The sequence below is a fragment of the Phoca vitulina genome, unplaced genomic scaffold (genome assembly GCF_004348235.1).
Source record: "Phoca vitulina isolate PV1807 unplaced genomic scaffold, GSC_HSeal_1.0 scaffold119, whole genome shotgun sequence".
Classification (NCBI taxonomy): Eukaryota; Metazoa; Chordata; class Mammalia; order Carnivora; family Phocidae; genus Phoca; species Phoca vitulina.
The window spans coordinates 526,032-553,902 of NW_022589822.1; the positions used below are offsets into that span (position 1 = coordinate 526,032).

Here is a 27,871-nt window from a genome sequence, read left to right on the forward strand (position 1 = left end):
CTTTCTGTGACCCCGAGGGTCCTGAGACCACACTGTCCCGCGAGGGTTCCACCCCCCGCTTAGCCACCAGAGTGACGTCCCTCAGCGGAGCAGACTCTAAAGGTTCCGATTTTGTGCTCCGCGGCTCTATCACTTGCCAGAAGCGGCCGACGGAGGCCCCTCCCCCGCCGTCTATCCTCCCGAATATCGCCTCGGATTCACTTCTCCGCTCGTCCTACCTTCCAGAAAGTGGTCGCTTTTCTGTTCAGAGAGTTGTTGCTCTTCTTTTCTTCGATCTCCTGTTGAGTTCGTAGGTGTTCAGAATGGTTTGATCCCTATCCAGCTGAATTCCTGAGACCAGACGAAATCCAGGTCTCCTGCTCCTCCGCCATCTTGCTCCGCCCCCCAGATTCTTTTTTTTTTTAAGCAGGCTCTACACCCAGCCTAGAGCCCAATGCTAAAATCAAGAGTCAACACTTAACAGACTGGGACACCCAGGCACCCCAAAAAACAGAATCTTAACTACAGAGAGCAAACTGATCTTGACAGAGGGGAGGTGGTTGGGGGGATAGGTTGGATGGGTGATGGGGATTGAGGAGGGCCCTAGTGATGAGTGCTGGGTGTCCTTTGTAAGTGTTGAATCACTATATTGTACACCAGAATCTAGTATTACACTGATGTTATCTACTGGAATTTAAATAAAAACTTTAAAAAAGAGTCTGTTTTTGTGTTTGTTGTTTGTTTTTTTTTTTAGATTCCACATATAAGTGAAATTATATGGTCCTTGTTTTTCTCTGTCCAACTTATTTCACTTAACCCCATACCCTCTAGGTCCATCCATGTTGTCTCAATACAAGAAATTTTAAAGACACTCTGGGCAGTAGAGAAAAGAAAAGAAAAGAAAAAAGAGAGAAAGTTCATCTTTTTCACAGCCTATCAAGGATCATAGAGAGCTCATTGGGCTGTTGTATGTTGTTGTTGATGCTGTGGTGATGATAGGAGTGTTGGTTTTCCCATGAGGGCTGAGGGTCAAGCAATGATTTGGATCTTTTAAAATAAAAAAGTTTTTTAAATGACTAAATAAGTAAGCCACGGAGCTGAAAAGTGCAGCATAGGGAATATAGTCAATACTATTTTAATAACATTGAGTGTTGACAGATGGTGACTCCACTTATCTCGCTGAGTACTGAGTGAAGTATAGAATTGTCGAATCAATATGCTGTACACTTGAAACGAACATAACATTGTATATCAATTACACTTCAATGATAAATAAAAAACTTTAAATAAATGAATAAAAAACAATGTTGCTGGCTCAAAATTTGGAGTAGCAATGGGGGCAAAGAGAAGTGGATAGGTTTAAAAATATTCAGGAAGCAGAAGTGGCAAGATTTTGAATTGATTCTATATTGGGAATCAGGAAGAGAGAAGATGGCTCCGACTTAGCATGCCTAAAGTGGAATTCCTGTTCTCCTCCCAAACTTACTGTCTTCCTTTGCTGCTAATCTCAGTGAGTGGATCAGCATGCTGGCACAGAGTAAGCATTCATTGATTGTCTTTGGAGTGAAAGAATAAATGAATAGAGTAGAAATACAGCCAAACAAAGCATTCACCGGTGCCTGCCAAACAGCCAGTCCTAAACTCACCCTCAAGGTCGGCTCAGCAGAAGTCTATCACAATTTCCCTCTCACTCTATCAACCGTTTGGAAAATCACCAGGTCCCATGTCCAGAAGAACATCCACCTTCCCATCAGGCAGTCCTTGCCTAGAACCTGCAGGTGTGCACAGACCCGGTTTTGCCAAGAGCCTCTTATTCTGTAAATTCTTTACATGAGGGCAGTGGCAGATTGTACAGCCCATGTGAGCACAGAGGACGTTTGGTGTTGCAGAAACGGGGTCACAGTGGGCACCCAACTGGTGGATCTATGTTCACTTTGGCTTCAATCACAAAGAGACTCTTCATACCAAAGAGGTTTATTAATCCAGCCCTCCCCCCACCCTCATCCTGGCAGGCAAAAAATACAACTGCCAGAAACACTACAGACACCAAGTGTGAGTCTGGCTATTTTATTGCTTCTCCCAAGGCTGACAAGCAGAGATACAGAACTGCTTGTGGTTTCTGCTACAGATACCAAAACCAGGAAGTGATCTGTCCCAGTGCAGATTTCCCAGAAATAAGAATGACATGGGGCATGCAAAGGATGCCCCCCCCCACCGGACTCAACGAACCCAGTGAAGATTCCCTGGTTATAGACGAGAAGTGAAAGATATAATTCGGAAGGGAAATCTGAATTGGGGGTGGAGACATTTGATGAAGTACACTTTTTTTAACCCTCTTTTACACAATATCATTAGATAAACATCCTTTTCAATGATACAACCCAAGTCATTTCTGGCCCTTTTCCTGGAAAAGCTTTTTGCTGCTGTCAGTTTACAGGAACAGCAATAAGAGGCCATTTTCTGGGCATGAAGCCCAGGACTCAAAGGGAGGCTCTAGAGAACATCTGGTCGGCTTGATATATAGAAGCCAGCACTGCATGTGTGTTTTTGTGTGTATGTGTTTTTCCTATGCTGACTCATGGCATTGAAGTCTTTCTGGAAACACCCCCACCTTCATAGCCAGCCAGTTTACACACACCCCTTCAGCTCCTCCTCGATTCAAATGTTAAGTCAAGAGGAAGAAGGAAAACGAATTCAAGAGCTGCTCTCAAGCATCTAGAATTCTCTGCACCCCACCTCTTGAGAAGAGAGACTGGCGCCAGCTCTGACTCAGTCTACTACAAGCTGGACTCTCCTCTTAAAGCACCAACTTTATCTGAGCCTTTGGATAAAACTGGAAGAAAATAGTCCACGAGTACTGTGAACTCTGCAAGAGGCAGGGGGCTGACTACTGGTAGTAAAAACAAAAAGATGGCAGATCCTGAAATTGAGCTTTTCGTGAAGGTAAGTTTTCTAGCTATAATAAAGGCATATGGAATGTATTATTTCATGACACTGTGCCTTAGATTCTAAAAAGAAGTCAATATTTGGGCTAGAGATTAGAAATAATTTTGTAATTATATTCCTCCTCTGAGTACTCGATGTATGCCTGGCTGTTCTTAGACGACAATAGGAAAACATGTTATTTGAAAAAGGCAAAGAGATATTGTGGAAAGAGCACTAGACTGGTTGGTAGTCAGAACATCTAAATTATATTCTTGGCGGCTTTCTGTGTAACTTTAAACAAATCTCTCCTTCCCTCTGGACCTTTGTTTCTTCATCTGTATGATGAAGGAGCCTGACAAAATGATCCTTAAGGGCTTTCTAGCTTTTGCAATCTGTTGTTTTATGAGATAGGTTTTGGAAGGCCTAAATGGGGAGAAGAGAAGGCCAAGAATGGGCTGAGAGCCCCAATCCCACACATAGCCCAGATAGAGCTTTCTAAAATTCTCCCGCAATAGATGAAACTCACAGTGGAGTCACATGGACACTATGGGAGAAAACAGCCAGGAGTCTGTGTGAGGAGTCTGCGTGAGGAGGAGGCATTTTAGAATGGTGTGTTTCCTCTTTATGGTCTGCCTTGGGGTTTTTTTGTAATGCCTTAACTTTTCAGAAAAGCCCTTTGGAAAACCCCTAAGGCAGGAGAAAGGAACATGTGTTTCTAAATTAACTCATCAAGAAAAATAATAATTTTGTATAGGTTATTCCAAGTAGAAATTAGAGTTTCCTATGCTATTTTTTTCTTCTATATTTTCCTTGACTATTGGAAGTATCCAGGATGATAATAATCATAACAAACTCTCATATCATGTTTGGCCCTTTTCTAAACACTTCACATATATTACACATATTTACATATATTACCTCATTTAGTCCTAACAACTTACATTAACAGTACGAGTAGAAGTAGTATCATGAGTAGGAGTAATGGTAGTAGTACTTGTCATTATAGTAATATTGTTGTCCTCATCTCTAGGTAAGTAAACGAAGGCAATAAAGTTTAAGGAACTTGCCTCTAAAACTATATGTCTATTGATGACTTACAAAGACATAAAATAAAGTATGTTTACAAAATGTTAGCTTAAATATCTGTTAGCCAAAGTAATACTTTTACACTCGTTTAAAAATATTTAAAAACTGGTCAAATATATACACAAAGGACATAATCAACCTGCCCTTTCAAAATTATAGGAGAGTGATCCTTGAATTCCTGCATACCAAAATAATCCAAATAAGTGTTGGACTATGGGGCATAAGAGGCTACTTCTCTTATCTCTGGATTTTAGCAAAACATGTGACTGCTCAGACACAATATTAATAAGCCTTAACTTCCTAACTGGATTTTTACATCTACCAATTTCAAACCAGATGTAATGTCTCTTCATAGGGCAACTAAAGTGTTCCTTCAGTCTAAACTACTCATTCAACCCAATCAAACTCCCCTAACTAGTTGTTGGCATTTATCTATGTGTTCATCTTCATAGAATTCCCATATTTGGGTAGTAATCTGGACAGGAAAAGTTAGTGAATCACACATTGGAGGAACAAATATTGAATTAAATAATAACTTTCAGGTTAAAATAACTAATCATTTATTGAATACTTACTATATGGCAGGCATTGTGTTAAGTGGTTTATTATTAACCCTATATTATGGATACAGAAAGTAAAGCAAAGAGTATCTAAGTAACTTTGTCCAGGGTCACATAGTTAGTGAATGGCAAGGTTAGGATTCCAATTCTTTAAAATAGTTATGTCTAATCTTATTCAACTGTTTTCAATTTGGCAAACATTTTAGTAAATTTTTCGAGAATTTCATCAGATGGAATCCTTTAGATGTAAGCTTATCTAATGACATTGATACAAATTATAGATTTTCTGAAAGAACCTTGAGTATCATCTGGTCCAGGTATTTGTTTTGCTTTGCTTTAAGATGTGTTCCATAGATCTCTAGAAGTTTCACAGAAAATATGGACATGGGGCATAAGGATTAAGAGGCGTGAAAAATATTAATGAGTAAGTTTAAAAAGCACTGCTCTTTATCAATGGTGTCTCATTATAGATCATGCAGTTTCTTTCTAAAGATTAAAGGAGTTTGTGATTTCCCCAGCTACCTCTGGCTGTGGCTTAAAAACCCTACCACAACTTCTTCCCCATATCACCAATAGGATACCTAAAAGAGATTAAGCACTTTCCTGTCACAATTAAGAATTTATATCACACCGAAACAAAATAATTTATATCATACCACCTAGGTGTTTTAATGTAATCAGTGAAAACATTGCCTTTCAGCTCTGAATGACTTGGGCAAGATTTTTAACCATGAACGAAGAACAAAGGATTTTCTAACATACCTTTTATTTTCTCTAAATGCAGACTTTATCTTACTGGTTTGTTGCTCATTAAATAGGTTCTGTGTTCTCTACCAAACACTTTAAAATAAAGATTTTTACATAAAGTTATAGAACTTAACATTTGGGCCAAAATTCTGAATGTGTCAAAGCCATTTTATCTCATACCCTAAACCCTAACCCCTAGCCCCAAACCCATAACCACTAACCCTAACCCTCTGGAGAGGTCTCTGAACTCGAAAATACCAGGCACATACACTAACCCTAAACTGTGGTCTGAGAAAGTGACTTATTGAACACATGATATGAAAAACTGAGAAACAGCCTAATTATCCTGGAGAACACCCAAACATTCAAGAATTGGTAGTATTACTGAAAATGGGTGTGAAGGTAGAGATAAAAACAGAAAAATCAACTGAATATCTAATTAAAGAGTATTTAGAGTCACAAATACCTTGCTTGCCTCAACTGGGTAGATGGTTGCCATGTTTATTCTCATCCCAGAGAGCATGGAGTTTATTCTCAGGAGAAATCTTTGAGCTGCAGCATATCAGGCACATACCCTAAACCCTGACTGCTAAACCCTAAACCCTACCCCCAACTTTAACCCTAAACCTAACACTAACCCTGACCCAATGCTAACCCTCACCAAAACCCTAAAGCTAACCCTAACCCTAACCCTTAACAGCACACCCCAACCCTCTGAAGACGTCTCTGAACTGAAAATACCAGTCACATACCCTAACCTTAAAACAAACCCTAAACCTAACTCTAACCCCAACCCTTATACTTACCCCAGCAAAAGTCTGGGATTTTGTCCTCTGGTGATGTCTCTGACCTGGAAAATACCAGGCACATACCCTAACCCCAACCTTAACCCTTAACCACTAGTCCCTAAACCTAATCCCTAAAATTGACCCTAAATGTAACCCTAACACTCTGGAGATATCTCTGAACGACAAAATACCAGGCACATACCCTAACCATAACACTAAGCCTAAGCCCAGAAGAAGTCTGGGGTTATATTCTCTGGTGAGTTCTTGAACAGCAAAATTCCAGGCGCATACCCTTAACCCTAACCCTAACCCTTGATCTGGCTTACTGAACACATGATAAGAAAAGTTGAGAAGCAGCCTAGTTTTCCTAGAGATGACCCCAAACATTTAAGAATTGGTAGTATTGGGGCACTTAGGTGGCTCAGTTGGTTAGGCATCTGACTCTTGATTTTGGCTCAGGTCATGGTCTCAGGGTTGTGAGATTGAGCCCCGTGTTGGGCTCCACACTGGGCATGAAGCCTGCTTAAGATCCTCTCTGTCCCTCTCCCCTCCCTCCCTCCCTCATTCTCTCTTTCTCTGTCTCTCTAAAAAAAAAAAAGAAGAAGAAGAAGAAGAAGAAGAAGAAGAACTGGTAGTATTTCTGAAAATGGGTGTGAAAGTAGAGATAAAAACAGAAAAATCAATTAAATATCTATTTAAAGAGTATTTAGAGTCCCGATTGAATTCGAGTTGGAAGAGGCAAGTCTGGTCTCAAAATGGAGGGCCATGATGCAAAGGAACCAGAGCAGTTGAGAAAACTGTTTATTGGTGGTTTGAGCTTTGAAACTACAGATGATAGTTTAAGAGAACATTTTGAAAAATGGGGTACACTTACAGATTGTGTGGTGATGAGAGACCCCCAAACAAAACGTTCCAGGGGTTTTGGTTTTGTAACTTACTCTTGTGTTGAAGAGGTGGATGCAGCAATGTGTGCCCGACCACACAAGGTTGATGGGTGTGTAGTGGAACCAAAGAGAGCTGTTTGTAGAGAGGATTCTGTAAAGCCTGGTGCCCATCTAACGGTGAAGAAAATTTTTGTTGGTGGTATTAAAGAAGATACAGAAGAATATAATTTGAGAGACTACTTTGAAAATGGCAAGATTGAAACCATAGAAGTTATGGAAGACAGGCAGAGTGGAAAAAAGAGACGATTTGCTTTTGTAACTTTTGATGATCATGATACATTTGATAAACTTGTTGTTCAGAAATACCACACTATTAATGGGCATAATTGTGAAGTGAAAAAGACCCTTTCTAAACAAGAAATGCAGTCTGCTGGATCACAAAGAGGTCGTGGAGGTGGATCTGGCAACTTCATGGGTCGCGGAGGAAACTTTGGAGGTGGTGGTAACTTTGGCCGTGGTGGAAACTTCGGTGGAAGAGGAGGCTATGGTGGTGGAGGTGGTGGCAGCAGAGGTAGTTATGGAGGAGGTGATGGTGGATATAATGGATTTGGAGGTGATGGTGGCAACTCTGGTGGTGGTCCTGGTTATAGTAGTAGAGGAGGCTATGGTGGTGGTGGACCAGGATATGGAAACCAAGGAGGCGGATATGGAGGTGGTGGTGGAGGATATGATGGTTACAATGAAGGAGGAAATTTTGGGGGTGGTAACTATGGTGGTGGTGGGAACTATAATGATTTTGGAAATTATAGTGGACAACAGCAATCAAATTATGGACCCATGAAGGGGGGCAGTTTTGGTGGAAGGAGCTCAGGCAGTCCCTATGGTGGTGGCTATGGATCTGGTGGTGGAAGTGGTGGATATGGTAGCAGAAGGTTCTAAAAAAAAATCAGAAGAAAGGGGCTACAGTTCTTAGCAGGAGAGAGAGCGAGGAGTTGTCAGGAAAGCTGCAGGTTACTTTGAGACAGTCATCCCAAATGCATTAGAGGAACTGTAAAAATCTGCCACAGAAGGAACGATGATCCATAGTCAGAAAATTTACTGCAGCTTAAACAGGAAACCCTTCTTGTTCAGGACCGTCATAGCCACAGTTTGCAAAAAGTGCAGCTATTGATTAATGCAATGTAGTGTCAATTAGATGTACATTCCTGAGGTCTTTTATCTGTTGTAGCTTTGTCTTTTTCTTTTTCTTTTCATTACTTCAGGTATATTGCCCTGTAAATTGTGGTAGTGGTACCAGGAATAAAAAATTAAGGAATTTTTAACTTTTCAATATTTGTGTAGTTCAGTTTTTCTACATTTTAGTACAGAAACTTTAACAAAATGCAGTTTTGAAGGTGTTTCCTTGTGAGTTAACAAGTAAAGAAGATCATTGTTAATTACTATTTTGTATGAATTTTGCTAAAGTTAACCGTAAAGAAACACCTGCTGACTTGCAGTTTAAGGGGAATCTATTCTCCACATTTCCAAACTATGAAATGAATGGGCTCTGACATGTGGAGAGAATAGATATTTGTATGTTTGCAATGTGTGTTTTAGATAAATAGAATTGGGTATTTAAATTAGCATATTTGTGAATTTAATAGCATTAAGATTTACCTTCAAATGAAAAAATCTCAAAATTCAAAAAAAAAAAAAAAAAAGAGTATTTAGAGTCCCAAATACCCTCCTTGCCTCAGCTTGATAGATGGTTGCCATGTTTATTCTCATCCCAGCAGAAGTGTGGGGTTTTATTCTTAGGAAAGGTCTCTGAATGGCAGGATACCTGGCACATACCCTAACCTTAATCCATAACCCATAACACCTAACTGTAATCCCTAACCCTAACCTTCTGAAGAGGTCTCTGAATGGCAAAATACCAGGGACATACCCAAGCCCTAACCTAACCCCTAATTCCTAACCCCTAACCTTAACCCTAACCCCAGCAGAAGTCTGGGATTTTATTCTCTGGAGGGGTTTCTGAACGGCAAAATACAAGGCACATACCCTAACCATAAGAACAACAACAACAACAAAAACATTTTATCTGTGTGGAAAAGAAAAAAGAGATTATACCTTTCTCTGAATTTTCAGACCTTTTTCAAACTCTCTTAGAACTCTCATAAAGACTATCATAAAAACTGATTAATTTTTTAAAATTCAACAAAACTATTAGATGGGAGAAAACAGTGTTTAAGAGTTTGGGTTTTGGAGTAGACAGTCCTGGACCTGCTACATGAGAAGAGTAAATAGATCATTAGCTCTTGTCTAGCTGAGTGTACTTGAACAAGTCAGCTTCTCTGAGCCTCAATTTCCTCACCTGTGAAACAAGAGGGTTAACAGAACCTACCTCATGGGATCATCTTCACTGTGAGGATTAAATAAAACAACTACATAAAACACTATAGTTGTTAACATAGTAAATGCTCAATAAATGTCAGATATTGTGACTATTATTATTTTTCATATTTAGAAACTTAGATCACAAACATAAAGAGAAAAAGTTGTTTTTGTGAATGACCACATCCTGTCCTTGCCAGCTATATATACTTAAGAGGTGGTAATTCTTCAGTCAGGCTAGGGAATTTACATCCTAAAATTTTCTGTGATGGCACTTTAAATCAGTATATTATAAACAGGGGAAAAAAACCTCAGTTTTCCTGTAAAACTTGACTGCATTTCCCCCACATCTCAGTGTTTTGCCTTTCCTTTTGCCAAAGGCGATCCACCCTTCCTGCTGTATCTATAATCAGACTCCATTCTTCTTCCTGTCTCCCACCCATAATCATGTTTCTACTTACTAGCCCCAGTTCTGATTGGATCCTTAGTTTGACTTCCGTTACAAAAGAAACACAACTGCCAAGGTTGGGTGCCTCTTCCCACAGCTTTTCACTCCCTGACATCACAAAAGAATAACAGTAACCATCATTTCCTCTGTTGTGCCCATTGCCAGGGAAAGGAAAATTTGCCCAAAAAATTAGGATTATGCCCAGGGCTTCTGGGACCTTAATATTGTTAGAAATGACAGATCAGAGCAGCTGTAAGGTGAAAAGTACCCTTTACTTTCTTCTACAGACTGAGGCAAAAGCATAAATAAATAAATAAATAAATAAACAAACAAACAAATAAATCCATCCAACAGATGAGATATGCTGATGGCTTGCACTTGGGTAGCTAGCAACTAACAGTGTTGGACAGATAGTAAGCATCAAATAAATATTGAATGAATGAATGATGTAAAAGCCATGGCAAATGAAAGAACTAAACTTATTTGGAGACATTTATAAGTAAAACTGACAAGAATTAGAGTTGAATTCAATTTGGGAGCAAAGCAGAAGGATTATCCTCAAGTTTCTAATTTGGGCAACTCAGTAGATAGCGTCTTGTCTGCTCAGGCTGCCATAACAAAATACCAGAGACTTGGTGGCTTAAACAACAGATATTTATCTTCTCAAAGTTCTACAGGTTGGATGTTCAAGATCAAGGTGCCAGCATGGTCAGGTTCTGGTAAGACCTCTCTTCCTAGCTCATAGATCATTGCTTTCTCAGTGTCCTTGCATGGTGGGCAGAGAGAAGAGGAGGAGAGGAGAGAGAAAGCTTCCTGGTCTCTTCTTTTAAGGGCCTTAATCCCATCATTAGGTCCCCATCCTCATGACCTCATATAAATCTAATTACTTCCCAAAGGCCTTGCCTCCAAATACTATCACATTGAAGGTTAGGGTTTCAAAATATGATTCTGGGAGAACACAATTCAGTCCATAGCAGATAGTAGTGTCATTCACAGGATTAGGAGCCCTACAGAAAGAGTAGGTCGGTGAGTGGAGTAAAGAAAAATGAAGGAATCCAGTTTGGGGCATGTTGAGATTGAAGTGTCTAAAGCCTGGATTTCCCACAAGACACTGCATCAGCCATAGCCCTCTCAAGAAGTGGCTACCTTTTCTTCCTCATTGTTCTCACCATTGAGCCTGGAAACAAGGTATGTATCCTTTAGGTATCCTTGCTCCTCATTCTTGTGTCCAGACCATTCTACTTCCCCCATACAAAGAAATATCTAGAGTCTCTAGAAATATCTTGAGTCTCATAAAATCAGACTAATTCACCCACTACCCTTCCTTGTTATAGTAGTCTTCCAAACACTGGGTCACTCTCCCCTAGTTCTTGAGGATTTTTAGCTTCTGAATCATTGTCACTCTCTCCAACACTATTCCTATCACAATTCTTGGTGATTTTAATATCTACACAGATGACCCTTCCAGTACTCTGGCCTCTCAGATCCTTGACTTCTTCTCTTTCACTGATCTTGTTCTTCTCCTTCCATAGTCATATCCTAACCTTGTCACTGCAACTTCTGCAATGCCTGCATGATATTATAGGGGGGATTATTCTACTTTTTGAACTTTTGTATTTTAATGCATTTTATTGATGTATAATTTACATAAAATAAGATGCACCTATTTTAAGTGCACAATCCAATGACTTTTGACAAATATATATGTACATGCAACCACTACCCCAATCAAAATATAGAATATTTCTATTACCTCAGAAAGTTCCTTTGTGTCTCTTTGCAGTCAATCTTCCCCACTGTACCCCACTACCCCCTGCCAGAAAATCACTTATCTACCTTCTGTCAGGATAGATTGGTTTGTATTTTCTAGGATTTTCTAGAGATTGAATCATGCAGTATGTACTTTTGTCTGGCTTCTTCCACTCAGCGTAATTATTTTGAGATTTTCCATACTGTTATGTGCATCAATATCTCATTCCTTTTTATTTCTGAAGTAGTCCATTGTATAGATGTAGCATATTTGTTTATCCATCTACCCACTGAAGGATATTTGGGTTGTTTCTAGTTTTTTGGCTACATGAATAAAGTTGCTATAAATGTTCATGTACAAGTCTTTCTATGGCCATATGCTTTCACTTCTCTTGGGTAAATACCTAGGATTAGAATTAATGGGTCATATGGTAGGTACATTTTTAACTTTGACAAACTCTTTATAAACCACTTGTACCATTTTACACTCCCAACCATAGTGTATCAGTCCCAGTTGCTCCACATTCCTAGCGATACTTGGTATGGTCAGTCTCTTAAATTTCAGCTATTCCAATGTGTTCGTAGTGGTATCTTATGCTTTTAATTTTCATTTCCCTGTTGACTAGTGATGTTGAGCATCTTTTCATGTCTTTATTTACCATCTGTATCTCTTTCATACAGTGTTTAAATCTCTTGCCCATTTTTAAGTTGGATAGTTTGTCATTGAGTTGTAAGAGTTCTTTATTCATATATTTTTATATTTTGGATACAAACATTTTTCATTTTCTTAACAGTTCTTATGAAAAGCAGATTTTAGCTTTCATGTAGCTCAATTTATTGAATTTTTCTTTTCTCTCCCTCACTCCCTCATATTGACCTTCTTTCAGTTCCTTATAATGCCATGCTGAAGCATGTTTCAAGGCTTTTGGATATGCTATTTGCTGTTTAGAATGCCTTCTTTGTGCCTATTCACCTAGTTAATTCTTATTCTTTGAATTGAGTTCAATTGCCACTTCCTCAGAAAGGCCTTCCCTAACAGACCCCATATAGATTGTGTTTCTCTGTTACATGCTCTCATAACATGCACATCCATCCTTCCTTCAAAGAATTTATCTCAGTTTAAAAGGAAGTTAACTGGGAGACTATTTTTTTAAATATCTGTTATATATAGTATATATTATATATGTATATGTAATATCTGGTCTATTCTAAATACATTATTTGTTCAGTAAGTATTTATTGGGAGAGTGAATGGATGAGTGAAGAGTAGAGAGGCCACAGATAAACTCAAGTACACATAAAAGTTCAAAGCAGGGGGGCACCTGGGTGACTCAGTCATTAAGTGTCCGCCTTCAGCTCAGGTCATGATCCTGGGATCAAGCCCCACATCGGGCTCCCTGCTCGGTGGGAGGCGGGCTTCTCTCTCTCCCACTCCCCCTGCTTGTGTTCCCTCTCACTGTGTCTCTCTCTGTCATATAAATAAATAAAATCTTTTAAACAAAATAAAATTTAAAAAAAAGTTCAAAGGAGAAAAGTGTGTTGTTTTCTGTCACCAAACGACATTATTACAATATTATTGAGTATATTCCCTATGCTGGACTTTTCATCTCCATGACTTACTTATTTTATAACTGGGAAGTTTGTACCTCTGAATTCTCTTTGTCTATTTTGCCCACCCCCACCCATCTCCCCTCTGGCAACCAGTAGTTTGTTCTCTGTATTTAGAGATTGGCTTTGTTTGGGGTTTTTGTTTGTTTTGCTTGCTTCCTGTTTTGTGTTTTAGATTCCACATATAAGTGAAACCATATGGTATTTGTCTTTCTTTGTCTGACTTATTTCACTTACCATAATACCTTCTAGGTCCATCTATGTTATCACAAATGACAAGCTCTCATTCCTTTTTTATGCCTGAGTAATATTCCATTCATCTATTGATAGACACTTGGGTTCCTTTTATATTTTGGTTATTGTAAATAGTGCTTCAATAAACGTAGGGGTGCATATGTCTTTTCAAATTAGTGTTTTCATTTTCTTTGGGTAAATACCCAGTAGTGGAATTACTAGATCATATGGTATTTCTATTTCTAATATTTTGAGGACCCTCCATGCTGTTTTCCACAGTGCTTGGACTAATTTACATTCCCACTGAAGATGCATGAGGGTGCCCTTTTCTTCAACACTTGTTATTTCTTATCTTTTTGATACTAGCCATTCTGACTTGTGTGAAAGGATATATCATTGTGGGTTTGATTTGCATTTCCCTGATGATGAGCAATGTTGAGCATCTTTTCATGTATATTTTGGCCATCTGGATATCTTCTTTGGAGAAATGTCTATTCAAGCCTTCATTTTTAATCAGATTATTTGGGATTTTTTGGTGTTCAGTTGTATAAGTTCTTTTTTTTAGATTTTATTTATTTGAGAGAGAGTGAGCGAGGAGAAGGAGCAGGAGAGCGTGCATGAGCAGGGTGAGGGGCAGAGGGAGAAGCAGGCTCCCCGCTGAGCAGGGAGCCTGACATGGGACTCAATCCCCAGACTCCGGGATCATGACCTGAGCCGAAGGCAGATGCTTAACCGACTGAGCCACTCAGGCACCTCAGTTGTATAAGTTCTTAACATATTTCGGATATTACCCCCCCAATGAGATATATTATTTGCAAATATCTTTTCTCATTCAGGAGGTTGCCTTTTTGTTAAGTTAAAGGTTTCTTTTGCTGTGCAAAAGCTTTTTTCATTTTGGTGTAGTCCCAATAGCTTATTTTTGCTTGTTTCTCTTGCCTCAGGAGACACAGCCATAAATATGTTGCTAGAGCTGATGTCCAAGAGATTACTGCCTATGTTTTCCTTTAGGAATTTTATGGTTTTAGGTCCTACATTTAGGCCTTTAATCCATTTTGAGTTTATTTTTGTGTATGGTGTAAAAAAGAAGTGGTCCGGTTTCATTTCTTTGCATTTTTTAGCTGTCCAGTTTTCCCAGCACCATTTATTGAAAAGACTGCTTTTTCCTCATTGGATATTCTTGTCTCCTTTGTCATAGATTAACTGACCATATAAGCATGGGTTTATTTCTGGGCTATCTTGTTCCATTGATCTATGTGTCTATTCTTGTGCCAGGACCATACTGTTTTGATTAGTATAGTCTTGTAGTATAGTTTGAAATCGGAGCATGATACCTGTGACTCTGTTCTTTCTCAAGATTGCTTTGGCTATTCAGGGTCTTCTGTGATTCCATACAAACTTTACAATTATTTGTTCCAGTTCTGTGAAAAATGCCATTAGCATTTGATAGAGATTGCATTGAATCTGTATATTGCTTTGCATACTATGGACATTTTAACAAATTTTAACAGTATTAATTCTTCCAATCCATGAGCATAGAATATCTCTCCATTTGTTTGTGTCATCATCAATTTCTTTCATCAGTGTTTTATAGTTTTCAGAGTACAGGTCATTCACCTCCTTGGTTAAGTTTATTCCCAGGTATTTTTTTTTAAGTAGGCTCCACACCCAGCATGGAGCCCAACATGAGGCTTGAACTCATGACCCTGAGATCAAGACCTGAGCTGAGATCAAAAGTTGGACACTCGGGGCACCTGAGTGGCTCAGACAGTTGAGCATCTGCCTTTGGCTCAGGTCATGATCCCAGGGTCCTGGGATCGAGACCCGCGTCAGGCTCCCTGCTTGGCAGGAAGCCTGCTTCTCCTCTCCCTCTGCCTGCCGCTCCTACTCTCTCTCTGTCAAAATAAATAAAATCTTAAAAAAAAAAAAAGTTGGACACTCAACTGACTGAGCCACCCAAGCATCCCAAACTATGTTATTTTTTAATGCAATTGTAAATGGGATTGTTTTCTTAATTTCTCTTTCTGCTACTACATTATTGATGTATAGAAATTTCTGTATATTAATTTTGTATCCTGCATCTTTGCTGAATTCATTTATTAGTTCTAACAGTTTTTTGGTGGAGTCTTCAGAGTTTTCCACATAGAGTATTATGTTATCTGCAAATAGTAACAGTTTTACCTCTTCTTTATCAATTTGGATGCCTTTTATTTCTTTTTCTTGCCTGATTGTTGCAGCTCGGACTTCCAGTACTATGTTGAATAAAAGAGAGTGGACATCCTTGTCTTGTTCCTGATCTTAGAGGAAAAGCTTTCAGTTTTAACCATTGATTATGATGTTAGCTGTGGGTTTTTCATATATGGCCTTTATTATGTTGAGATATGTTCCCTCCAAACCAACTTTGTTGAGAGTTTTTATCATGAATGGATGTTGTATTTTGTCAAAAGGTTTTTCTGATCTATTGAGATAGTCATATGGTTTTTATCCTTTCTTTTGTTAATATCCTGTATCACATTGATTGATTTATGAATTTTAAACCATCCTTGCATCCCTGGAATAAATCCCACTTGATTATGGTGAACTGTCCTCTTAATGTATTGTTGAATGCTTTTTGCTAGTATTTTGTTGAGAACTTTTGCATCTATGTTCATCAGGGATATTGTCCTAATCCTCCTTCTGTAGTGTCTTTGTCTGGTTTTGGCATCAGGGTAATGCTGTTCAACGGATGGATCTTTAATTGAATGGTGTTAAAACAACTATTAACTATTTTTTAAAAATTTAAGTACATAAGCTAGAGTCCCAATATACTCCTGGTGCTAAAATAAATTCCAAATAGATGAAACAAATGCACAAACTGAAAGCACAAAGGTACTAAAAGAAAACACAAAAGAACATCTTTATAATAAAACAAAACAAGAAAGGGTTGGGGTTGGTTTTTTGCTTTTTGTTTTTGTTTTTTGTAATCTTGATATATAATGGCAGTGTAAGGAGATCAGAAAAACCAGATTGAGTAATAGATTTCATGTAAAATCTAATTTTTATATAAGCCATGTTTTAAGGTACATGTAATGTGTATCAAAAAGTGTTAGTATCTTTAGTATACAAATAAATTTTTCAAATCAATAAGGAAAATATCACTTTGATAGAGAAAATGTAAGTTTGTCATGAACAAACTTCATGAAATAAGGAAATCAAATCAGCAATAAACATATGGAAAATGCCTTTCAGAAAGGAAATTTGGCAGGATCTATTAAAATGGAAAATGCACTTACTCTTTTTTCAACATTCTCATTTTTAATATTAATTCTAAAGATATAATATCAGAAGTGGAGCAAATTATATGCCCAGAAATATTTGCTGCTGAAGCATTTAGCATAGCACAAATTTTGGAATATCTGAAATGCCCATCAATAGGAAGTGGTTATATAAATTCTGGTAATATATAAAATTAACTATTATTACTATGTACTCATTATACTTGTCATTTTAAATACAATAAACTTATTATTTGATTTATTATCTCTGTGTGCCCACAGGAGGTAGGATCCATGAGATTAAGGGCTTCCAATTTTGTCTCTAGCAACTGGGTCATTTCCCAGTAGGCACTCAATACATACTTGAGCAAATGAATGAACGAGGCCTTCCTTTATCTTAACAGGCTGGAAGTGATGGGGAGAGTATTGGAAACTGTCCCTTTTGCCAACGCCTTTTTATGATCCTCTGGCTTAAAGGAGTTAAATTCAATGTGACTACTGTTGACATGACCAGGTAAGAGAAATCAGGACATGTTTCATTCTGGAGATTGAAATCAGTAGACACCAATATTATGTTTATGTTTGTATAATGTATACTTTAATTAGAGGCCTAACTCTGCTTATTTTCAATAATCATAGAAAGCCTGAAGAGCTGAAGGACTTAGCCCCAGGTACCAATCCTCCCTTCCTGGTGTATAACAAGGAGTTGAAAACAGACTTCATTAAAATTGAGGAGTTTCTAGAGCAGACGCTGGCTCCTCCAAGGTACAGCATTCTACGTGTTTTTGAGAAAATCTATTTTATTGCCCTATATTGCAGATTGGGGATTCTTACTTCTAAATATCTAACTCTTTTCCACTGTTGGATCTCTCTTTTGCTATTTTTCCAGAAACGTTTGCAAAGATCCCCATGATTACTCTATACATGATTACAAAACTTTACTACAGAATTACTTATTTAATATATGTAAAGCTATTAAAACTTTATGAGATGTAGGTAATATATTAGGAAAGGGCAAAGGATAGATTTGGAAACCTGGGAAAGGCAGGGAATTTCAGCCATAATGAAGTTTGGGGGCATTTATACTGATAGAAATTAGACTTGTTTTATTGTAGAGCCCTCACAAGATCTTCAATTTTGAAATAGCCTTTGATTCAGTCTGATTTCTAAGCTCTGTGGGTTGGGAAATATAATGGCTATTATGCATAAACTTCCCCCTTCAACTTCAAATATATGAAAACGTTAGGTGTAACATTTCAAAGTATTTTTTAAAGATTTTATTTATTTATTTTAGAGAGAGAGAGAGAGCACAAGCAGGGGGAGAGGCAGAGGGACAGGAGAGAGAGAATCCCAAGCAGACTCCCTGCTGAGCGTGGAGCCCAATGTGGGGCTCGATCCCAGGACCCTGAGATCATGACCTGAGCCGAAACCAAGAGTTGGACGCTTAACCAACTGAGCCACCCAGGCGCCCCCAAAGTATTTTTTATACTCCTTATGCTGTGCCTTTTATTCCCATGACTTACTCATTCCATAACTGGAAGCCTGTATCTCCCACTCCCCTTCACCCATTTTCACCCATTCCACCCCCCCTCCTCTGGCAACCAGCAGTTTGTACTCTGTATTTATATGTCTGTTTCTGGAAGCATCATAATTTGAGATTTCAAGTTATATTACAAAGCTGTAGAGATCAAGATAGTATGGTACAGACACAAAATGATGGGTATTAAGGAGGGCTCTTGTTGTGATGAGCACTGGGTGTTTTATGTAAGTGATGAATCACTGCATTCTATTCCTGAAACCAATATTACACTATATGTTACCTAATAGAATTTAAATAAAAACCTTAAAAAAAGGAAATTTGAAAATTCAAAAAAATAGACAAATAGATCAATGGAACTGAATAGAAAAGCCAGAAATAAACCCACAACTATATGGTCAATTAATCTTTGACAAAGCAGGAAAGAATATCCAGTGGGAAAAAGACAGTCTCTTCAACAAATGGTGTTGGAAAAACTGGCAGCCATGAACAAAAGAATGAAACTGGACCACTTTCTTATACCATACACAAAAATAAACTAAAAATGGGTGAAAGACCTAAATATGAGACAGGAAATCATTAAAATCCTAGGAGAACACAGGCAGTAACCTCTTTGACATCAGCCATAGCAACTTCTTTCTAGATATGTCTCCTGAGGCAAGGGAAACAAAAGCTAAAATAAACCATTGGGACTTCAAAATAAAAAGCTTCTGCACAGCGAAGGAAACAATCAACAAAACGAAAAGGCAACCTACAAAATGGGACAAGATATTTGCAAATGACATATCTGATAAAGGGTTAGTATCCAAAATATATAAAGAACTTATAAAATTGAACACCCAAAAAACAAATAATCCAGTTTGAAAATGGGCAGGAGACATTAATAGACATTTCTCCAAAGAAGACACCCAGATGGCCAACAGACACAGGAAAAGATGCTCAACATCACTCAGTATCAGGGAAATGCAAATCAAAACTACAATGAGATATCACCTCACACCTGTCAGAATGGCTAAATTAACAACACGGGAAACAACAGGTGTTGGTGAGGATGGGGAGAAAGGGGAACCCTTTTGCACTGTTCATGGGAATGCAAACTGGTGCAGCCGCTCTAGAAAACAGTATGGAGGTTCCTCAAAAAGTTAAAAATAGAGCTACCCTACGACCCAGCAATTGCACTACTGGGTATTCACCCAAAGACTCCAAAAATACTATTTCAAAGGGATACATGCACCTAATGTTTACAGCAGCATTTTCTATAATAGCCAAATTATGGAAACAGCCCAAGAATCCATCAATTGATGAATGGATAAAGAAGATGTGAGATATATATATATATATATATATATATATATATATATATATATATATAGTATGGAATATTACTCAGCCATAAAAAGAATGAAATATTGCCATTTGCAACAAAATGCATGGAGCTAGAGAGTATTATGCTAGGCGAAATAAGTCAGAGAAAAACAAATGCCATATGATTTCACTCATGTGGAATTTAAGAAAAAAAACAAATAAGCAAAGGGAAAAAAGAGAGAGAGAGGCAACCAAGAAAAAGACTCCTAACTATAGAGAATAAACTGATGATTATGAGAAGGAAGGGGGTGGGGGAATGGTTGAAATAGGTGATGGGGATTTAGGTGTTATCACTCTTTAAATCTTGCTGGTGTGATGGGTATAGTGATAGCTCATGATACTTTAAATTGCATTTCCCTGAATAATAGGTGAATCTGAGCATCTTTACACATGTTGGTTGATGATTTGTTTTTGTTCTGTGAATTATCTTGTCAAATCCTTCTGATTTTCTATTGGCTTATATATCAGGGATTGCATTCAACTCTGATAACTAGAGACAAAAAAAGTACTGGCTTAAATAAATATGGGTTTTATTTTTCTCACATAATAAGAAGTCAAGAATGAGTCATTGTAGGGATGGAATGACAGCTCCAAAAATGCACCAAGGACCCAGGCTCTTTCTAATCTTTCTTCTCTGCTATGCTTCAGGTGAGGCTTCCAGTCTCAAAGTTAATTCATGGTGACAATATGTCTGCTGGAATTCCAGGCAGCAGATCTAACTCCTACACAGGAAGAAGGAAAAGGGCAAAGAACAAAAGGTGCAAGCCAGATTTAAGAAGTTTTCACAGAAGCCACACTCAACAATTTGCATTATATTTCATTATCCAAAAGTAATTCCCATGTTCACATCTAAGTACAAAGGGGATCTGGGAAATGTAGTTCTTATCCAGGTATATTGCCACCCCTAATAAAACAAGTTTTAGTCAAAGAAAGAAAGAGAAAAAGAAGAAAAGAAGGAAGAAAAAGAAAGAGAGAGAGGTACAGAACTGGGTTATCAGCAGTAGTTTGCCCCTCTGACCATCAAATAAATGTGTGCATGCTTCTTACATGGAACACACCTACTCCCAAGAGAGACAGCTTCCAAGTTCCATACAGTTACTGCATCCAGCTCAAAGTTCAGGATCTTTGGGTGATATGCAACATCTCCATTAGATACTAATCGTTGGGCAATTAAATAAATTAAAAGCAAGTTTTCTCCACCCACTCCTTGACTCAATATATCATGGTGGAGCAGGAATTGGATAACTGGAATAAAAACTGCCATTTTTAAAAGGATAACAATAAAAAGGATAGGATAGCACACAACAATCACCTGTTCATAACAGTTACCATTGTTAGAGAAACAACTGAAAGACTGTTTCTAAGTTTTGGCATTACAAACAATGCTAAAATGTACTTTCTTTTTACAAAGCCCTCCAGAGTGGTTATTTTGTCTGCCATACTGCTAGATATGGAAGCCCTTTCATATAAACTTTATCTAAATTTTTTAAACCTGTTAGATACCTACATCAAAGAAAATAGTGGAGTAAGGAACTCCAAAACTCCATCCCTCCATAAAAGCAATGAATAGCTTGGGAAAAAAATGTCAGAATTAACTTTTCCAGAAGTCTGGAATATAACCCAAAATTTACAAGAGCCAAGGGAATATTAATGAAGAAAAAAAGCTGAATTTTAGTAAGAGAGCCTTGTGGCATTTTAGGTTATCTTATTACCATCTTCTACTCCTCAGTCTTTAGCAGCTTTAAAGATAGCAGTCCACATTGTAGGTGCAGGTTGCTGGTAGCAGAGGACATGATATTGCTTTATTCTCAAATAACTATGGTTATGTGGTTTGGCCTGGTGGCACCCTGATGGACTGGCTCAAGGGTTTGTCTTTTTTTCACCTACTTTAGAGCTTCCCCGGGGCTGAGGCAGCTTCCCTGGTGGCATTCATGGAAGGCATTTAAAGGCAGTTGTATTAGCCATTGCTACATGGGGCAAGGGATAGCACTTGAGGAAAGCAATAGACAAACTGAAAAGTCTGGGAATAAACAGGCTGGGATGTTTGGGGGATACTTGGGGGAATAAGGGCTTCAAAACGCTTTCATGTATTCTAGGGACTCTAGAAGTCCATGCACATGTCTAGGTCTAGACCTATGCTTAGGAAAGACCTGAGAAGATCCTAAACTCTTACTTCTGACTGAACTTCAGACACCATGCAAGCAGAAATTGAAAACTAAACTGTAAACTGCATACATAAGCATTGAAGGAATGCCCCAACTCAGAGCAAGACTGCAAACACTGAGAGACGTTTTCTTTCTTGGTTTGTTTGTTTTGGTCCCAGGAGTTTAATGAAATCCCTGTTAAGGGTGCCTGGATGGCTCAGTCGTTAAGCGTCTGCCTTCGGCTCAGGTCATGGTCCCAGGGTCCTGGGATCGAGTCCCACATCGGGCTCCCTGTTCGGCAGGAAGCCTGCTTCTCCCTCTCCCACTCCCCCTGCTTGTGTTCCCTCTCTCGCTGTGTCTCACTCTGTCAAATAAATAAATAAAATCTTTAAAAAAAAAAAAAAGAAATCTCTGTTAAATCAGTAACGAACAAAGATAATGGGACAAAGATTTCAGTGGCCCCACACAACAAAGAACACAGACTTTACAAAATTACTTCAGAAAATTCACTAAACAAATAAATGATACCTACAATAAGCAGCAGCAACAAATCCTGGGGAATGGGAGAATCTGATTTTTAGAGTTTCTACATTATAATGTTCAAGTGTCCAGTTTTCAAGAAAAAAATAAAATTCATGGTAAGAAACAAGAAAGTATGGCCCATTCACAGGAAAAAATAAATTAATAGAAACTGACCCTGAGAAAACCCAGATACTTGATTTAAAAGACAAATACTTTACATCAACTGTGTAAAATCTGTTTAGAAAGCTAAAGAAAATCATGGACAAAGAACTAAAGGAAACTATAGAGAGCAAACTCAACATAGAAAGAATATCAATAAAAAGAAATTATTAAAAGGAACCAAACAGAAATTCTGGAGTTGAAAAGTACATTAACTAAAATGAACAATTCATTAGAGGATTTCAACAGCAGATTTGAACAGATAAAAGAAATAATATGCAAAACTGAACATCCAGTTTGAGGAAAAGGAAGAAAATGAGCAGAATCTAACATACCAGTGGAATGCCATCAAATGTACCAAGATACACATAATGGGAGTCCCAGAAAGAGAGAATAAGGATCAAGAGGCAGAAGAATGTTTGAAGGAATAATAGCTGAAAACCTCCCAAATTTAATTGAATACATTTGTCTATACATCCAAGGAGGTCAATGAATTCCAAGTGGAATAAACACAAAGAGATCAACACCAGGATACATTATAATCAAATTATCTAAAGCCAAAGCCAAAGATAGAATCTTGAAAGTAGCAAGAGAAAAATGACTCATCATGTGGAAGTGATCCTCAATAAGATTAACAGATGATTTTTCATCAGCAACCATGGAGGCCAGAAGGCAGAGAGATGACATATTTAAAGTGCTGAAAGGTGGGGCGCCTGAGTGGTGCAGTCAGTTAAGCATCCGACTCTTAGTTTTGGCTCAGGTCCTGATCTCAGGGTCGTGAGATCGAGCCCCAGGTCAGGCTCCACACTCTCTTTCCCTCGGGGCGCCTGGGTGGCTCAGTCATTAAGCATCTGCCTTCAGCTCAGGTCATGGTCCCAGGGTCCTGGGATCAAGCCCCACATCGGGATCCCTGCTCGGCGGGAAGCCTGCTTCTCCCTCTCCCACTCCCCCTGCTTGTGTTCCCTTTCTCGCTGTGTCTCTCTCTGTCAAATAAATAAATAAAATCTTAAAAAAAAATAAAGATCTTTATAAAACAAACAAACAAACAAAAAACTCTCTTTCCCTCTACCCCTCCCCACTGCCTTCTCTTTCTCTCTCTCTCTCTCACTCTCGCTCTCCCACTCTCACTCTCTAAAATAAATAAATAAATCTTTAAAAAATAAAATAAAGTGCTGAAGGAATAAAAGTCAACCAAGAATTCCATATTGGGCAAAACTATCCTTCAAAAATCAAAAAGAAGTTAAGACATTCCACATGAACAAAACCTGAGGAATTTTGTGGCTAGTAGACCTACTCTACAAGAAATGCTATAGGGAGTCCTTCAGGCATAAATGAGAGGCCACTAGACAGTAACTCAAAGTCATGTGAAGAAATAAAGAGCAGCAGTAAAGGAGGGAAGCACATACTCATCTCGATGCAACAATATTTTTACAAAATCCAACACCATTTCATGATAATACTCAACAAACTAGGAATAGAAGGGAATTTCCTCAACCTGATAAATGGCATCTATTAAAAACCCACAGATAACATCACACTTAATGGTGAAGGATTGAAAATGTTCCTTCTAGGATCAGGAACAATACAAAGATACCATTTCTGACACTTCTGTCCAACACTGTATTGGAAGTTCTAACCAGAGCAGTTATGAAAGGAAAATAAATAAAAAGTATTCAAAATGGTAAGGAAGAAGTAAAACTATTTCTATTTGCAGATGGCATGATCTTTCATATAGAAAATCCTTTAAAATCCACTAAAATACTACTAGAACTCATAAATGAATTCAGTGCAATTGAAGGATACTACAGTCAACATACAAAAATCAGTTGTATTCCTTTACACTATCAATGAATAATACAAAAGTAAATTAAGAAAACAATTCCATTTTCAACAGTATCAAAAATAACAAAATACTTTGGAATAAACTTAAGGAAGGAGGAGAAAGACTTCTCTGCTGAAAACCACAAACCATTACTGAAATAATTTAAAGAAGACCTAAAAAATGGACATTTATATTAGTTTCTTAGGGCTGCCATAACAAAGTGCCATAAATTGGGTGGCTTAAAACAGAAATTTGTCTTACAGTTCTGAAGGCTAGAGTATGAAGTCAGAATATTAGCAGGGCCATGCCCCCTCTGAAACCTTTAAGAAAAAGATCCTTCCTTGCCTTTTCCTAAGTTCTAGTGGTTTTCCAGCAGTCACTGGTGTTCCTTGACTTGTAGATCCATAACTCCAATCCTCCATCTTCACATGGCATTTTCTCCATACCTCTGTCTTTTCAAAAGATGTTCTTTTTTGGGGCGCCTGGGTGGCTCAGTCGTTAAGCGTCTGCCCAGGTCATGATCCCAGGGTCCTGGGATCAAGCCCCTCGTCGGGCTCCCTGCTGGGCTGGAAGCCTGCTTCTCCCTCTCCCACTCCCCCTGCTTGTGTTCCCTCTCTCGCTGTGTCTCCCTCTGTCAAATAAATAAATAAAAATCTTTTTAAAAATTAAAAAAAAAGGAATGAAGTAGGGATACGTACTAGAATATGAATGAAACTTGACCATAATACTAAGTGAAAGAAGCCAAACACAATAGGCCACATATTGTATGATTCCATTTATATAAAATGTCCAGAGGGGCACCTGGGTGGCTCAGTCATTAAGCGTCTGCCTTCGGCTCAGGTCATGATCCCAGCGTCCTGGGATCGAGCTCCGCATCGGGCCCCTTGCTCAGCAGGAAGCCTGCTTCTCCCTCTGCTTGTGCTCTCTCTCTCTCTAATAAATAAATAAATAAATAAATAAATCTTAAAAATAAAATAAAATGTCCAGAATAAGCAAATTCATAGACACAGAAATATTAGTGGTTCCAGGGGCTGAGAGGAGGAGTGAATGGGGAGTAACTGCTTAATGGGAACTAGATAGGAGTCATTGTTGCACAATATTGTGGCTGTATTAAAGCCACTGAATTGTACATTTTAAAATAGCTTAAGTGGTTTTATGTTATGTGAATTTTATCTCAATTTTAAAAAAAAAGAGTAGGCCTTTAATTGAAATTGCACTGAATTTATATTACTATTTGAAGAAATTTCATTTTTATGATACAAATGATTCCCATCAGAGAACATGATTTGTGTATTTGTTTGGGTACCATCTTATTATTTTTATTGAGATATAATTGTCATACAACATTGTGTAAGTTCAAGGTGTACAACATGTTGATTTGATATTTACAAATTGCAATATGATAACCACTCTAGTGTTAGCTAACATCTCTACCACATTACATAATTATTATTTCTTTTTTGTGGTGAGAACAATTAAGACTTTCTCTCTTAGCAACTTTGAAGTTTATAATATAGTCTTGTTGACTATAATCACCATGCTGTGCTTATTTATCTATTAGTTGCAAGTTTTTAACATTTAAACAGTATCTCCCCAACCCCTCCCCAAGGTACCTCCAGTAACTATCATTTTACTCTTTTTTTATGAGTTTTGCTTTTTAGATTCCACATATAAGTGAGATCATACAGTATTTGTCTTTCTCTGTCTGATTTATCTCACTTAGAGTAATATCCTCAAGGTCCATTCATGTCACAAATGGCTGGATTTCCTTCTTTTTTTATGGATGAATAATATTCCATTGTATATTCCACCACATCTCCTTTACCCATTCATCCACTGATTTACATTAGGTTATCAACCTAAGTGCCAGTCTTATGTTCTTTGATAAGATTTTGTCTTGTTGGGCGCCTGGGTGGCTCAGTTGGTTAAGCGACTGCCTTCGGCTCAGGTCATGATCCTGGAGTCCCTGGATCGAGACCCGCATCGGGCTCCCTGCTCGGCAGGGAGTCTGCTTCTCCCTCTGACCCTCCTCCCTCTCATGCTCTCTGTCTCTCATTCTCTCTCTCTCAAATAAATAAATAAAATCTTTAAAAAAAAAAAAAAAAAAAGATTTTGTCTTGTTTTGTTTTTTTAATATTGGTTCTCTACCTTTTCTATTACATTATTTCTAAATATTTTATACTTTTATCACTATTGTAAATGGAATATGCTACTAATACCCATTTCTATCTGGTTATTGCTAGCTAGCATGGAAAACTTATTTTTTTAATGTTTGACTTGTATTAGCCACCTTACCAAAACATCTCATTAATTCTAGTAATTTTTCCTATACTTTCTTGGGTTTTCTAGGTATACAATTATATTGTTGCTTCTCTTCCAATAATTATACTAGTGCTTTATGTTCTCAACTTGCTAGAACCTCAAAAACAATATCTACTATAAAAGCAATTGTAGGTGTCTATCTTGTTCCTAAATTTAATGTAAATGGTTCTAAAGTCACCATTTTGAATGTTTTTTGTCTCACTTGTTAGTGCATTCAGCAAAATGTTGAAAAGTAGTAGTGATAATGATTATTCTTATCCTGTACTCATTTTAAGGGTAATAGTTCTAACAGTTCACCATTTAATATGGTGCTTGCTGTAAGTTTTTGATGGGTACATTTTATCAAGTTAAGGAAATTAATGAATTAGTTTAATCATTCAACAAATATTTCCTGAATACTTAGTGTCAGTTACTATTCTAGGCACTTGGGATATATCAGTGATTAAACCAAGCAAAAGCACTCTGTCCTTGTAGACCTTACATTCTAGTTGGGGAAGACAATTAATAAGCAAGATTAAAAAGCAAAACAAACTACTTTAGATGATGCTAAAAACTAAGAACAAATAAAACAAAGGAGGGAAGTAGCAAGTGTTAAGGACAGGGGAAAGGTTGCAGTGTTAGATAGGGTGGGCAGAGGAAGGCCTCATTTAGGAAGGGATTATAAAAAGATCTGAAAGAAGAGGGGAAGCAGGTCATGTGCATATATGAGGGAAATCACTCCATTCAAGGGCAAAGTGAAAAAGCCTTGGGGTGGAAGCTTGTCAGGCCTATTTGAAAAACACCAAGGAGATAAGTTCCGAGTGAAGTGAGTGGGGAAGAGTAGAAGGAAATGAGAGCAGAGTGGTAAGATAGGGTCAAATCACATCAGTCCTCATAGACTACTGAGAGGACTTGGGGTCTGAGTCTGAATGAGATGGAAACATTGCAGGGTAATAAGTAGGGAAGAGATATGATACGACTTACCTTTTAACATGATTGCTCTGGCAGCAGGTAGAAAATAGTCTAGGAGTGTGGGGGACAAGCAGGGGAGTGGAGAGAATAGTCAAGAAGCTGTTGCAGTAGTATAAGCTTTGGACCAGGCAGGGGGCAGTGGAGGTGGTGAGAAGTAGATAGATTCTGGGTACATTTTGGGGTTTGTTTGTTTTCTTTTCAAATTTTTATTTAAATTCTAGTCGGTGAACATACACTGCAATATTGGTTTCAGGAGTAGAATTCAGTGATTCATCACTTACATACAACACCCAGTACTCACCTATTGCCCTCCTAAATGCCCATTACCCATCTAGCCCATGCCCTACCCACCTCCCCTGGGTACATTTTGAAAGGTAAGCTAGCTAGAATTGCTAATGGATCAAATATGGGGAT

General features: G+C 38.0%; 2 protein-coding genes across 2 annotated transcripts in view; both read left to right on the plus strand.

Annotated features, from left to right (window-relative positions):
• The first annotated feature begins 2,390 nt into the window (after nt 1-2,390).
• Nucleotides 2,391-27,871, plus strand: part of CLIC2 (chloride intracellular channel 2) — a 29,015-nt gene continuing 3,534 nt past the window's right edge. Inside the window, exons 1-3 of the mRNA XM_032398739.1 lie at nt 2,391-2,922; nt 17,040-17,149; nt 17,275-17,400. Coding sequence (XP_032254630.1) covers nt 2,890-2,922; nt 17,040-17,149; nt 17,275-17,400 — 269 coding nt within the window. The 5' untranslated portion in view covers nt 2,391-2,889. The remainder of the gene's footprint in view (nt 2,923-17,039; nt 17,150-17,274; nt 17,401-27,871) is intronic.
• Nucleotides 6,807-8,642, plus strand: LOC116628409 (heterogeneous nuclear ribonucleoprotein A3-like). Its single transcript, XM_032398733.1, has one exon. The coding sequence runs from the start codon at nt 6,841-6,843 to the stop codon at nt 7,906-7,908; it is 1,068 nt and encodes a 355-aa protein (XP_032254624.1). The 5' UTR covers nt 6,807-6,840; the 3' UTR covers nt 7,909-8,642.

Excerpts from the sequence above, each read along its gene's own strand:
- LOC116628409 (XM_032398733.1), top strand. The coding sequence starts at position 6,841 with ATGGAGGGCCATGATGCAAAGGAACCAGAGCAGTTGAGAAAACTGTTT.